Source organism: Symphalangus syndactylus, chromosome 18, assembly GCF_028878055.3.
Source record: "Symphalangus syndactylus isolate Jambi chromosome 18, NHGRI_mSymSyn1-v2.1_pri, whole genome shotgun sequence".
NCBI lineage: Eukaryota > Metazoa > Chordata > Mammalia > Primates > Hylobatidae > Symphalangus > Symphalangus syndactylus.
Genome location: NC_072440.2, coordinates 54,282,656 through 54,295,917, shown reverse-complemented (window position 1 = coordinate 54,295,917; position 13,262 = coordinate 54,282,656). Strand labels below are relative to the sequence as shown.

Below are 13,262 nucleotides of genomic sequence, written 5' to 3'. Positions count from 1 at the left end.
TAACTAACAGATGTTTCTCTGTACACTGTAGGTTTCATGTACATTTCTTCAATCACAAAATTTTTCACGAATGTATTTATGTCTAGTATCATAAAGTTAAGCAAGGAGATTGCAAACCACCACATCACCTTCAGTCTGGATTTTCCCGGAGCCCCATTTGTGTTAGTGTCCTCGGGCTACTGTAACAAGTTCTCAAAAATGTGGTAGCTTCAAACAACAGGAATGGAATCTCTCTTAGTTCTGCAGACCAGAAGTCCAGAATCAGTTTCACTGGGCTGAGATCTTGGAGTCATCAGTTCTGGCTCCTTCAGAAGCTCTAGGGAGCAGTCTCATTTAGCTCTTCCAGCTTCTGGTGGCTTCCCTCTCCTGGGATATGGACACATCACTGCAATCTCTGTCTCTGTGTTCACATTGCCTTCTCCACTTCAGTCTGTGCTAAATGTCTCTCTACCTTTTGTTTTTTTTAGGACACTTGTGTTCGCATTTAAATCCCAGTTGATTAATCTAAGACCATCTCCCTGTTTCAAGCTCCTTAATTTACACCTGCAAAAGCCGTTTTCCCAAATGAGATACATGCATAGTCTTCTTGGAGTGAAACCTCACTATTTGGGGATGATACTCAGTACTACACCATTACATAACCAGGTCTCAGTGTTAGTCCTGTACAAACATCACAATCTCTCTCTCTCTCTCTCCACACATCCTGGCTTCCTCCTTTTCAGAATGTCATAAATCTCTTCAATTCCAGAAGTGTATCCAGTGACACCTATAAACAAATAAGCATCTGAGAAAAGTCTCAACCAATTTAGAAATTTATTTGGTCACAGTTAAATAAATATCAGTGAAACCGCCTCAGGAGGTCTTCAGAACGTGTGTCAAATGTCGTTGGGCTACAGGTTGGCTTTATACTTTTTAGGGAGACATAAGTTATCAATCAATATGTGTAAGCTGTACATTGCTTTGATATGGAAATGCAGGACAGCCCTAAGAAAGGGAGAGTGTTGGGGACTTCCAGGTCATAGGTGGATTCAAAGATTTCACAGGTGGTTAAAGAGTTTGTCTAATGACCTGTAATCCACACAAGGGAGTTTCTGGGTTTAGAAAAAGGGTTTTGGAGCCAAGGTTGCATCATGCAGATGAAGCCTCCAGGTAGCAGGCTTCAGAGAGAATAGATTGTAACTGTTTCTTAGCAGACTTAAAAGGTGCCAAACTCTTAGTTAAATCTTTCTGGGTCAGGAAAGAGACTTAAAAAGGGGTAAGAATCTCTACAGAATGTAGATTTTTCCCACAAGAACCAGCTTTGCAGAGGCATTTTTAAATACATTAAATAACAATATATTGGGGAAAATACTTGGATTTCTCCTAGGGTCTGGTGTCTGTCATGTTGGTATATTATTGCTAAAAAGAGTTTGTTTTGTCAGTCTCAAGGTCTCTGTCTTCATATTAAAAGCTGGTCAATTGTGTCTGAATTGTAAAGGGAAGAGGGTAAGTTAAGGCATATCCAATCATCCATTCCCATCATGGCCTGTACTTGTATTTCAGGTTGATTTTGGTGTGTCCTTGGCTGAGAGGAGGAGTTCATTCAGTTGGTTAGGGAGCTTATAGTTTCATTTTTGGTTTACACACCTATGTCCAGGTAAGAGGGCCCCACACAGGAGGGCTGGCTCAGAACCTCGCTTGCAGGGCTCCTTACAGACCTTCTATGTCTCCTGTTGTCATGCACAAGGAAGGACACAGCCAATGACAACCCTCAGCCATCTGGGGAGAAGCTGTGTCTGCAGAGGACAGTCATGAGCTGTGAGTCTAGAGACTCATGATTGTCTTCAGGGGCCTGTGGTCCTCAGCTTTCATGGGAGTTGTGTGGGCACTGGCTCAAATAGCATCCACCAGGATTCTAATCAGAATATCTCATGCACAGAAGGCGGTGGGTGATATAACGGCACAGGGGGACTTTGTGGGGCCAGCTGCATGGAACACTCTGGGTGAGTCACTGGCACCCGTGCTAGACAGAGCTTCTTTCAACTTGTGAAGCACACAGATTTGGATCTCTTAACATCATTGTGAAAGATCATTTATTATTCAGAAGGCAACCATTGTGATTAACTAAGATAATGTCTGTAATAGATAGGAATAAAAATGTGATATTTTATTGCTAAAATGATTACAAGAAAACAAACAAAAATATCATGAAGGAAAAGAGCAACACTAGACTGAGGGCTTTGGGTAAGAGGTTGAGACTCAGTAGTGAATCCCCTGAGCCATCTTCTGTCAACAGAGAGGGACAATCAGGAAAGGGAAATGTGCAGTAGAGGGAAAATTTTGGTTAGTAAAAGAATCCTAAGAGAAAACAAGAAGCCTCCTTCCTGAGCATCATGTTGGTGTCGGGAAGATGCACATAATCCCCCCATTCCATGTCTTACACTTTTCAGCAATTAGGGCTCAGCATGAATTTAGAAGACACCATTCACTTCACAGCAGATGGGGACACAGTCAAGGCAGCGGTGAGAGGCAAGGCTGGGCTTTCAGTCTCAGAGCACAGAGCAGGTTCCTCACTACTCCGCAGCCTGGTGTCTCCTCCCAGATGTTCCAGATGTTCCACCTCATTCTTGCCTTAAGGGCTCCAAGTTGTTAATGGGACAGTAGCCCTCTTCCTTTCCCAGGGTTTCTAGGAACTTGGCTCGCTTTGTGTATTGTGGGGTTTGTTTGCCATCTAGAGGCAGGTTTTCAGCATAGCAAATTATGGGCTTTTTCTACTTGTGATATCAAAAATTATTACGTAAATAAATTCATCATAAATACTAAATTGACTTAATGTGTCAAATCACTAAAAAGATAAGATGAGTTTAAAAGCTTAAAAGGAGTCTGATGAGGTTAAATAGAAAAATTACTTTCAGTGGAGGACAGAGCAACAGATGTTTTTTTTAAAATTGATGATGTTTTGGGAGTAATTATCATATGATAAATAACAACTTGAAATAAACTTCTAAAATATAATTTTATACTCAAAAAATTATTTCCAAGAATCACATAAAGACATGCTCAGATTAAAACACACAAAAAATGTGGGTTTATCATCAGGTCCACTCAATGGAAGATTTCTCACATGTGTACTTGGAGCAAAAATAACATTTATTTCTATTTGCAACTTCAAGATTTTTAATCTTTAGAAGAAAACAACTTTCCTTTCACTCTGTTCCACTCATGTTGCTGAGGGGGCAGCGACTGTGAGGAAGGAGGAAGCTGTGGGCTGAGGGTGGTTGTGCCTCCTGCCCACCTGAGTGACCTCATGGAGCAAAGCCACCAACACCACCAAGGCCACCTGCCTGTCTCTGCACTGCCATGGCAACAGACACAGAAACCTTGTCACATTTGGTCAACTGCAACTAGTGGCTTTTTTGAACCAGCCAATTTTGATTCTCGTTGTATCTTCTTTCTGGTTTAGGGGATTGTTCACCTTTCACCATTTGTTTTCACAGTGTAGCCCTTTGTTACATCAGCATTATATAAGTCATTTGTTTGTTTGTTAAATATATCTAACCATCTTGAATGGGTTGGGACGGATCTTGTGTTTCATGGCAAAGCAGAAATTCAAAGTCACTAGATGCTGTCAATCACATGAGGGCTACAGATGGCAATAGCATTGCTTTATTCTGGGTCATACTACTTAGAGTTTGTGTTCTTTTTTTTTTTTTTCTTTTTAACAGAGCCTCACTCTGTTGACCAGGCTGGAGTGAAGTGGCATGATCTCAGCTCACTGCAACTTCCACCTCCGGGGTTCAAGTGATTCTCCTCCCTCAGCTTCCCCAGGAGCTGGAATTACAGGTGCATGCCACCATGCCTGGCTAATTTTTGTATTTTTAGTAGAGACAGAGTTTCACCATGTTGACCAGGCTGGTCGTAAACTCCTGACTTTAGCACCAGCCTCAGCCTCTCAAAGTGCTGGGATTACAGGCATGAGCCACTGCACCCCACCACACTTTGTGTTCCTTAACTGCATTCTGCATAATGCCTTTTAAGCTCAATGATGCATTTATCAGTATTTTTTAAAACATATTGTGTCACTTTTCTTTTCATTGGAGGGTGCCACTGTGATTGATATCTATAAAAATTTTGCCATAAAATTTTTCAACCTAACAGAAATAGAAGTTTGTCATTTTAATTGCACTTACCATGGAATCCTGTATCTTGGAATAAACAATCTTCCCAAGTGTACTTTGTACCCTCAACCTGAAGCGGATCTTCTTCTGTTGATTCTGTCATTATTTTGTGTCTATCACACGGTGTTATGCCATGTAGCTCGCATGACTCACTATTGGGTTCAATATCATTTAGAAAACTATATTTAATAAAATCTATGAAAAGCATAGATGCTCCATGAATTTACAATTGAAACATAGAATTCAGATTCATTTTCAGGTAATGATGTAATCATGTGAAAAGAATGCATTTCTGTATTCTTTGAAATCTTTTCTTATGAAAATACAGTAATGAATTTCTCCTCTAAAATAGAAATTAGCTTAAATACCTTCAAAACGTTTAGAATTTGGAAGAGAAATAAAAATCTTGTATAATTCTGAATGTTTCCTTTGTACTTGAAATAAACTTCATACTTTTTATCTTTGAGTTTATGCAATTATTTCTAAAGGACACTTTTGGAATTGTGAAAACTCGGCTTTCACTTGGCAAATAATAAGAATAATCAATTTTTGACATTGGATCTCACACCTGCCATGAGTTTACAAAGTCTATTTGAATAATCCAACATCAAACGTTTCTACTCAGTGTCCTTAGCCATAGTTCCCTGCAGACAGCTTGTGTAGAATGCTTTCTCCTGTAAGACACTGGAGAGGAGGGTTTAGTGGGAGTCGGTGAGCAGAATTAGGGAGACGGGAGACTATGAATTTCCCAATATGACTGTCATCATGTGTGAAATAAACCCCAAGGTGGTCATTTCCCATATGTGTTCTACTTGTGTTGTGACTAAACTGCATCCATGGTCTGGTTATTCTGACAGTTGCATGTACTTGACAAATGTGGGCAAGACAGGGAGGGTGAGGATGTGGGTTTTCATTCACTCTCCCTTCATCATAGCTGGTTGCTCCCAGGGCATGTGGCCTCCATGGATTCTCCTCCTCCTGATGCTTTCCCCAGGCTGTGACAGCTGGTGGGGCTTTAACATGTGGGATCTGAGGTGCTGCTGAGGCTCTCATGGACCAGCATCCTCAGCAGCAAACGCCGCCCTGACACCTCCAACAGCCTTCTCTTCTGCAGACTCAGAGACTCTGCTCAGATGTTCCCTCAGACAAGCAGCATATATGGGCTGCTGGTTCAACCCAGCAGGGAGGTTTCTGTTCGAGCATGTAGCACTGTGGGAGGAGCTTGTAGAGTTTGCATGCAGTAATAAACTCCAACATCCTCAGCCTCCACCCTGCTGATTTTCAGTGTGAAATCAGTGCCTGACCCACTGCCACTGAACTTGTCTGGGACTCCAGAGGCCCGATAGGAAACTCTATAGATCAGGAGCTGTGGAGACTGGCCTGGCTTCTGCAGGTACCAATCCAAATAGGTGTATCCATTACTATGCAGGAGGCTCTGACTAGACCTGCAGGAGATGGAGGCCGGCTGTCCAGGGGTGACGGGTAGGGAGAGTGGAGTCTGGGTCACCACGATATCCCCACTGGTCCCTGAAAAAATAAGAGTAGTGCAAGTTTATATAGATATATTATGAGCAACTTTCATAATTACTCTTGTGATACTGATTTACAGTTACATTTTTAAAGTTTTGATTTACATCACGAAAAGAAGACTTTTTAAATAAACCCATTATTTACTAGTCACAAGGGAACTCTTTGTTTTCAAGTTCTTAATCAGAGCACTGGTCATCGTTCCCTGGAGGTGAATCCTGATTATTCATAAGACAAACATGAATTCCATTCCCTGGAGCATAGACCACGTGACTCTATCACATTATTGGAATAAACATGGGAAGCTGTGGAGCCCACAGAGCTCACCTCCCACCCAATTCTCCTCCCTTTATCCTTCTGTCCTTACCAGGGAGGCAGAGCATTAGCAGCCCCAGGAGCTGAGCAGGGAGCCTCATGGTGAGAAGATGAACTGAGCAGTCCTGATCAGTCAAGGCAAGGTTGGAACTGAGCTTTTATCTCAGACTCACAAGGAAGGTCCTCCCTAGGGGACAATTTGCAAATCACCCGGTCAGGGCGGTGGTGTGGAAAAGGTTGATGAGGCAGGGGGAATGTCTCTTCTGTGAACATTGAGATATAAATCCTCCCTCGGAACAAAACAAAAAGAGATTCAGTCAACTTTGCCCACAATCAGGGGAAGAAGGATCTGAAGGTGAAAGTTCGGACCTTTTGTAGGGACATACTGTGTAGGACATGACTGTGAGAAAGCACCAGAACCCTGACAATGTAGAAATGTGTGTCTGGGATGCAACTCCGGGAGTTGAATGCCATCTGGCTTGAATCCCTCTCAGTCAGTCTACAGAATGAAACAGCCCCATCCCCACAAGCACTGCTGGACTGATAGCCTGCAAATAAAAAGCGGCCTGGAGCCAGTTCAAGGGCTGTCTGGTATCAGCTGTTTCCAGGATAACTGTTCAAGAACTTCAGCTCAAATATTAGAATCTACCCTGCCCTGGCACCTGGTGAGTGAACCACACAAGAGCTCTCTGTCCAAGCACCTCACAGGGAGAATTATGTGAGCCTCTACATTTAGAGCCAAGAGCCCAGTGCAAGAAAAAGGGAAGAGAGACAAAATTTTGTGCCTCAGGCAGTTAATATAAAAGCCCGGGTGACCAGTTGTTCAATCTGGGATCTATGTTATCATAATCATCTCACAGATACAAGGTTAACCAGAGGAATCTTTCTTTTTTTTTTTTTTAGTAGAGATGGGATTTCACCATGTTGTCGTGGCTTGTCTTGAACTCCTGACCTCAGGAGATCTGGCTGCCTTGGCCTCCTAAAGTGCTGGGATTACAGGTGTGAGCCATTGTGCCTGGCCCTGAGGACTCTCCTAAGTGAAGAATCTTCTGGGTTAATGACACAGAACAAATAAGAAATAACTTTGCATGATATTTTTTCAAGTGGTGATTAGAAAAGCTCTTCCCACGCAGTCTCCCTGGTCATGTGGAATCAGGTCCTGTCAGGGCTTCCAGGTTCTTGTCAGCTGTGAGTGAGATGTAAGTCTCCCCGAGCCTGGATGTGGTGCAGCCACAGCCATGACTCCACAGATCCAAAGGAAATTCTCTATGTATAAAGAGCAAGAAATGCATCCACAGTTGTATCTCTCTGGGTAACCTGTACCTGTAACTGATGCTTTCTTGACTTTATGTAAAAATGCTCACAGTAGGTCTCAGTATCATCCTGTATATACATCACACTGTCTCTGTCTCTCTCTCTCTGTCTCTCTCTCTCCCCACACACACCCCAGCTTCCTCCTTTTCTCACTGTCATAAATCTCTTCACTTCCTTAAGTGTATGCAGTGACACCTATAAACAAATAAGTCTCTGTGAAAAGTCTCAAACAATTTAGAAATTTATTTGGTCACAGTTAAAGACATATCAGTGAAACAGCCTCAGGAGGTCTTGAGAATGTGCGCCCAAGGTGGTCGGCCTACAGGTTGGTTTTATCCGTTTTAGGGAGACATAAGATATCAATTAATATGTGTAAGCTGTACATTGCTTTGATATGGAAATGCAGGACAGCCTGAAGGAGGTGGGGGTGTTGGGAACTTCCAGGTCACAGGTGGATTCAAAGATTTCCCAGGTGGTTAAAGAGTTTATCTAATGACGTGTAATCAACACAAGGGAGTTTCTGGGTTTAGAAAAAGGGTTTTGGAGCCAAGGTTGCATCATGCAGATGAAGCCTCCAGGTAGCAGGCTTCAGAGAGAATAGATTGTAATTGTTTCTTAGCAGACTTAAAAGGTGCCAAACTCTCAGTTAAGTCTCTCTGGGTCAGGAAAGAGACCTAAAAAGGGGTAAGAATCTTTAGAGAATGTAGATTTTTCCCACAAGAACCAGCTTTGCAGAGGCATTTTTAAATACATTAAATAACAATATATTGGGGAAAATACTTTGATTTCTCCTAGGGTCTGGTGTCTGTCATGTTGGTATATTATTGCTATAAAGAGTTTGCTTTGTCAGTCTCAAGGTCTCTGTCTTCATATTAAAAGCTGGTCAATTGTGTCTGAATTGTAAATGGAAGAGGGTAAGTTAAGGCATATCCAATCATCCATTCCCATCATGGCCTGTACTTGTATTTCAGGTTGATTTTGGTGTGTCCTTGGCTGAGAGGAGGAGTTCATTCAGTTGGTTAGGGAGCTTATAGTTTCATTTTTGGTTTACACACCTATGTCCAGGTAAGAGGGCCCCACACAGGAGGGCTGGCTCAGAACCTCACTTGCAGGGCTCCTTACAGACCTTCTATGTCTCCTGTTGTCATGCACAAGGAAGGACACAGCCAATGACAACCCTCAGCCATCTGGGGAGAAGCTGTGTCTGCAGAGGACAGTCATGAGCTGTGAGTCTAGAGACTCATGATTCTCTTCAGGGGCCTGTGGTCCTCAGCTTTCATGGGAGTTGTGTGGGCACTGGCTCAAATAGCATCCACCAGGATTCTTATCAGAATATCTCATTCACAGAAGACAGTGGGTGATATGACGGCACAGAGGGACTCTGTGGGGCCAGCTGCACAGAACACTCTGAGTGAGTCACTGGCACCCGTGCTAGACAGAGCTTCTTGCAACTTGTGAAGCACACAGATTTGGATCTCTTAACATCATTGTGAAAGATCATTTTTTATTCAGAAGGCAACCATTGTGATTAACTAAGATAATGTCTGTAATAGATAGGAATAAAAATGTGACATTTTATTGCTAAAATGATTACAAGAAAACAAACAAAAATATCATGAAGGAAAAGAGCAACACTAGACTGAGGGCTTTGGGTAAGAGGTTGAGACTGAGTAGTGAATCCCCTGGGCCGTCTTCTGTCAACAGAGAGGGACAATCAGGAAAGGGAAATGTGCAGTAGAGGGAAAATGTTGGTTAGTAAAAGAATCCTAAGAGAAAACAAGAAGCCTCCTTCGTGAGCATCATGTTGGTGTCGGGAAGATGCACATAATCCCCCCATTCCATGTCTTACACTTTTCAGCAATTAGGGCTCAGCATGAATTTAGAAGGCACCATTCACTTCACAGCAGATGGGGACACAGTCAAGACAGCGGTGAGAGGCAAGGCTGGGCTTTCAGTCTCAGAGCACAGAGCAGGTTCCCCACTACTCCGCAGCCTGGTGTCTCCTCCCAGATGTTCCAGATGTTCCACCTCATTCTTGCCTTAAGGGCTCCAAGTTGTTAATGGGACAGTAGCCCTCTTCCTTTCCCAGGGTTTCTAGGAACTTGGCTCGCTTTGTGTATTGTGGGGTTTGTTTGCCATCTAGAGGCAGATCTTTGGCATAGCAAATTATGGGCTTTTTTCTACTTGTGACAGTGAAAATAAATACATAAATAAATTCATCATAAATAATAAATTGACTGAATGCATTGAATCTGTAAAAAAAAAACGGTCAGCTTGAGAGTTTACAAGGAGCCTGATGAGGTTAAAAAGACAAATTACTTTTAGTAAAGGACAGTTGGAGCAATAGATGATTCTTTCTTTAACCGATGACGTTTTAGGAGTAATTATCAAACGGTAAATAAAACTTGAAATGAGCTGATAAAATATTACTTTATATGCAAAAAATTATTTCCAAGAATCATACTGATACATTTTCAGATTAAAAGAAACAAAAAATGTGAGTTTATCATCAGATCCGCTAAATGGAAGATTTCTCAAATGTGTTCTTCGAGCAAAAATAACATTTATCCATATTTGAAAGTTCAAGATTTTTGATCTTTGGAAGAAAACAGCTTTCCCTTCACTCTGTTCCACTCATGCTTCTGAGGACGGCCGTGGGGCTGTGACTGTGAGGAAGAAGGAAAGCTGTGTGCTAAGGGTGGACGCGCCTCCTGTGCACCAGAGTGACCTCATGGAACAGAGTCAACGACACCACTAAGGCCACCCACCTGCCTCTCCACTGCCATGGCGCAGACACAGAAACCTCGTCACATTTGGTCAAGTGCAACTAGAAGCTTCTTTGTACCAGCTGCTTTTGATTCTGCTTGTATCTTCTCTAAGGTTCAGGGGATTGTTTACCTTTCACCATTTTGTTTTGAGAGTTTAGCCCTTTGTTACATCAGCATTATATAAGTTGTTTGTTTGTTTTTTTAAGATATCTAACCATCTTGAATAGGTTGGGACCAATCTTGTGTCTCACAGCAAAGCAGAAACTCAAGGTCGCTAGAGGCAATCAATTCCATGAGGGCTAATGATGATGATATCATTGTTTAGCTCGGGGTCATACTACTCACATTTTTTTTTTTTTTTTGACAGAGTCTCACCCTGTTAACTAGGCTAGAGTGCACTGGCCGATCTCAGCTCACTGCAAACTCCACCTCCCAGGTTCAAGCGATTCTCCTGCCTCAGCCTCCTGAGTAGCTGGAATTACAGGCACATGCCACCACACCAGGCTAATTTTTGTATTTTTAGTAGAGACAGGGTTTCACCATGTTGGCCAGGCTGGTCTTGAACTCCTGATCTCAGGGGATTGGCCCGTTTTGACCTCCCAAAGTGTTGGGATTAAAGGCATGAGCCACCACGCCCCGATACACTTTGTGTTCCTTAACTGAATTCTGTATAATGACTCTTAAGATCAATGATTCATTTATCAGTATTTTGAAAACATATGGTGTCACTTTTTTTTTCATTTGCAGTCTCTAGTGTGATTGACAGATATAAAAATATTGCCACACAATTTTTAAACATAACAGAAGTGGAACTTTGGAATTTTAATTGCACTTACCATGAAATTTGTTATATTTGAATAAACAATCATCCAAGTGTACTTTCTACGCTTAGCCTGAAGCAGAACTTCTGTTGATTATGTCATTATTTTGTGTCTATCACACAGTGTAATTATATGTACCTCATGTGACTCATTATTGGGTTCAATATCATTTAAAACACTATATTTAATAAAATCTATGAAAAGCATAGACGCTCCAGGCATTTACAACTAAAACATTGAATTCAGATTCATTTTCAGGTAATGATATAATCATGTGAAAAGAATGCATTTCTGTATTTTTTGAAACCTTTTCTTTTGACAACATAGTAATACATTTCTACTCTAAAATAGAACTTAACCTAAATACTTTCAAAACCTTTAGAATTTGGAAGAGAAATAAAAATCTCACATAATTCTGAATGTTCCCTTTTTTACTTGAAATGAACTTTATATTTTCCATCCTTGAATTTCTGCAGTTTATTTTCAAAGGCCACTTTTGGTATTGTGAATTGGGAAAACTCTGCTATCACTTGGCAAATAATAATTAACAGTAATCAATCTTTTGACATTAAGCTCTCATGCCTGTCATGAGTTTACAAAGTCTATCTGAATAATCCAACATCAAACATTTTTTCTAAGTGTTAGCTGTACTCCCCTGCAGACAGCTTGTGTAGAATGCTTTTACCTGTAAGACACTGCAGAGGAGGGTTTAGTGGGAGTCAGAGAGCAGAATTAGGACGATGGGAGAGTATGAATTTCCCAATATGACTAGGTGTCATCGTGTGTGAAATAAACCCCAAGCTGGTCATTTCCCATATGTGTTCTACTTGTGCTGTCACTAAATTGCATCCATGGTCTGGTTATTCTGACAGTTGCATGAACTTGACAAATGTGGGCAAGACAGGGAGGGTGAGGATGTGAGCTTTCATTCACTCTCCCTTCATCATAGCTGGTTGCTCCCAAGGCATGTGGCCCCCATGGATTCTCCTCCTCCTGATGCCTTCCCCAGGCTGTGACTGCTGTTGGGGTCTTAACATGTGACATCTGAGTTGCTACTGAGGCTCTCGTGGACCAGCGTCCTCAGCAGCAAACCCTGCCCTGACGTCTCCAACAGCCTTCTCTTCTGCAGACTCAGAGACTCTGCACAGCTGCTCCCCAGGACAAGCAGCACATGTGGGCAGCTGGGCCAACCCAGCACGGAGGTTTCTGTTCGAGGATGTAGCACTGTGGGAGGAGCTTGTAGAGCTTGCATGCAGTAATAAACCCCAACAACCTCAGCCTCCACCCTGCTGATTTTCAGTGTGAAATCTGTGCCTGACCCACTGCCACTGAACCTGTCTGGGACTCCAGAGGCCCGGTTGGAAACCTCATAGATCAGGAGCTGTGGAGACTGGCCTGGCTTCTGCAGGTACCAATACAAATAGGTGTATCCATCACTATCCAAGAGGCTCTGACTAGACCTGCAGGAGATGGAGGCTGGCTCTCCAGGGGTGACAGGCAGGGAAAGTGGAGTCTGGGTCATCACAATATCTCCACTGGAGGCTGAAATAATGAGAGAGAAGTGTAAGGTTACATACAAATATTATATATCATGTTCATCATTTTTTATTTGTTATTTCAGCCTATATATAGAAGTAATTACGGGTTTCACCATTGCTTTTAATGGCAAACAAAATGCAATTCTTTTTGCACCAATCAAATAATTTCTTTGCAACTTTTATTCATACTCCAAGATTATTCAATTTCAAGAAAGCACTCTACAGATGCAAGGCACAAAGAGGTCCCCGAATTCACCCTCCTCTTCCTGAGTCAGAGTTTCTCTAACGCACAGGTCCTTGCTTCTTCTGGAATCTTCCTCACTCTCACAGATCAGGATATCACCTGCCCCATCCTGGAGGATGAGGTGAGCACATGTAACACATGCACAGAACACACATGGGAGGCAGTGGGGCCCCCAGAGTTCACCCTCCAATCCGATTCTCCTCCCTCTTCTCCCTTATGTTCTTACCAGGGACCCAGAGCATTAGCAGCCCCAGGAGCTGAGCAGGGAGCCTCATTCTGAGAAGATGAACTGAGGAGTTCTGATCAGTCAAGGCAAGGTTGGAGCTGAGCATTTATCTCAGACTCAGAAGGGAAGGTCCTCCCTAGGGGACAATATGCAAATCACCTGGTGGGTGCAGTGGGGTGGAAAGCGGCAAAGGTGTTGTGAAGGGGCCTCTCTTGTAAGAAAAATAACTTAAATATCTTCTCTGTTTGGAGGGAAACTAACAGAGATAAAATCCATGCTGCATGAGTAGGACAAATTTGCCTATTTCTTAGCACTTCCCAGGTGCATTTTTCACTCCTCCTTGGTAAGGCTG

The 13,262-nt window shown here is 42.4% G+C and overlaps 2 gene segments (V, D, J or C); both read right to left on the bottom strand.

Annotated features, from left to right (window-relative positions):
- Nucleotides 1-5,322: 5,322 nt before the first annotated feature.
- LOC129467470 (immunoglobulin kappa variable 2-28-like) lies at nt 5,323-6,139 on the bottom strand. The segment is given in 2 exon segments: nt 5,323-5,684; nt 6,052-6,139. Coding segments are annotated over 2 exon segments (405 nt in total).
- Nucleotides 6,140-9,739: 3,600 nt separating this feature from the next.
- LOC129467915 (immunoglobulin kappa variable 2-28-like) lies at nt 9,740-13,038 on the bottom strand. The segment is given in 2 exon segments: nt 9,740-12,444; nt 12,911-13,038. Coding segments are annotated over 2 exon segments (618 nt in total).
- Between the last annotated feature and the right edge of the window lie 224 nt (nt 13,039-13,262).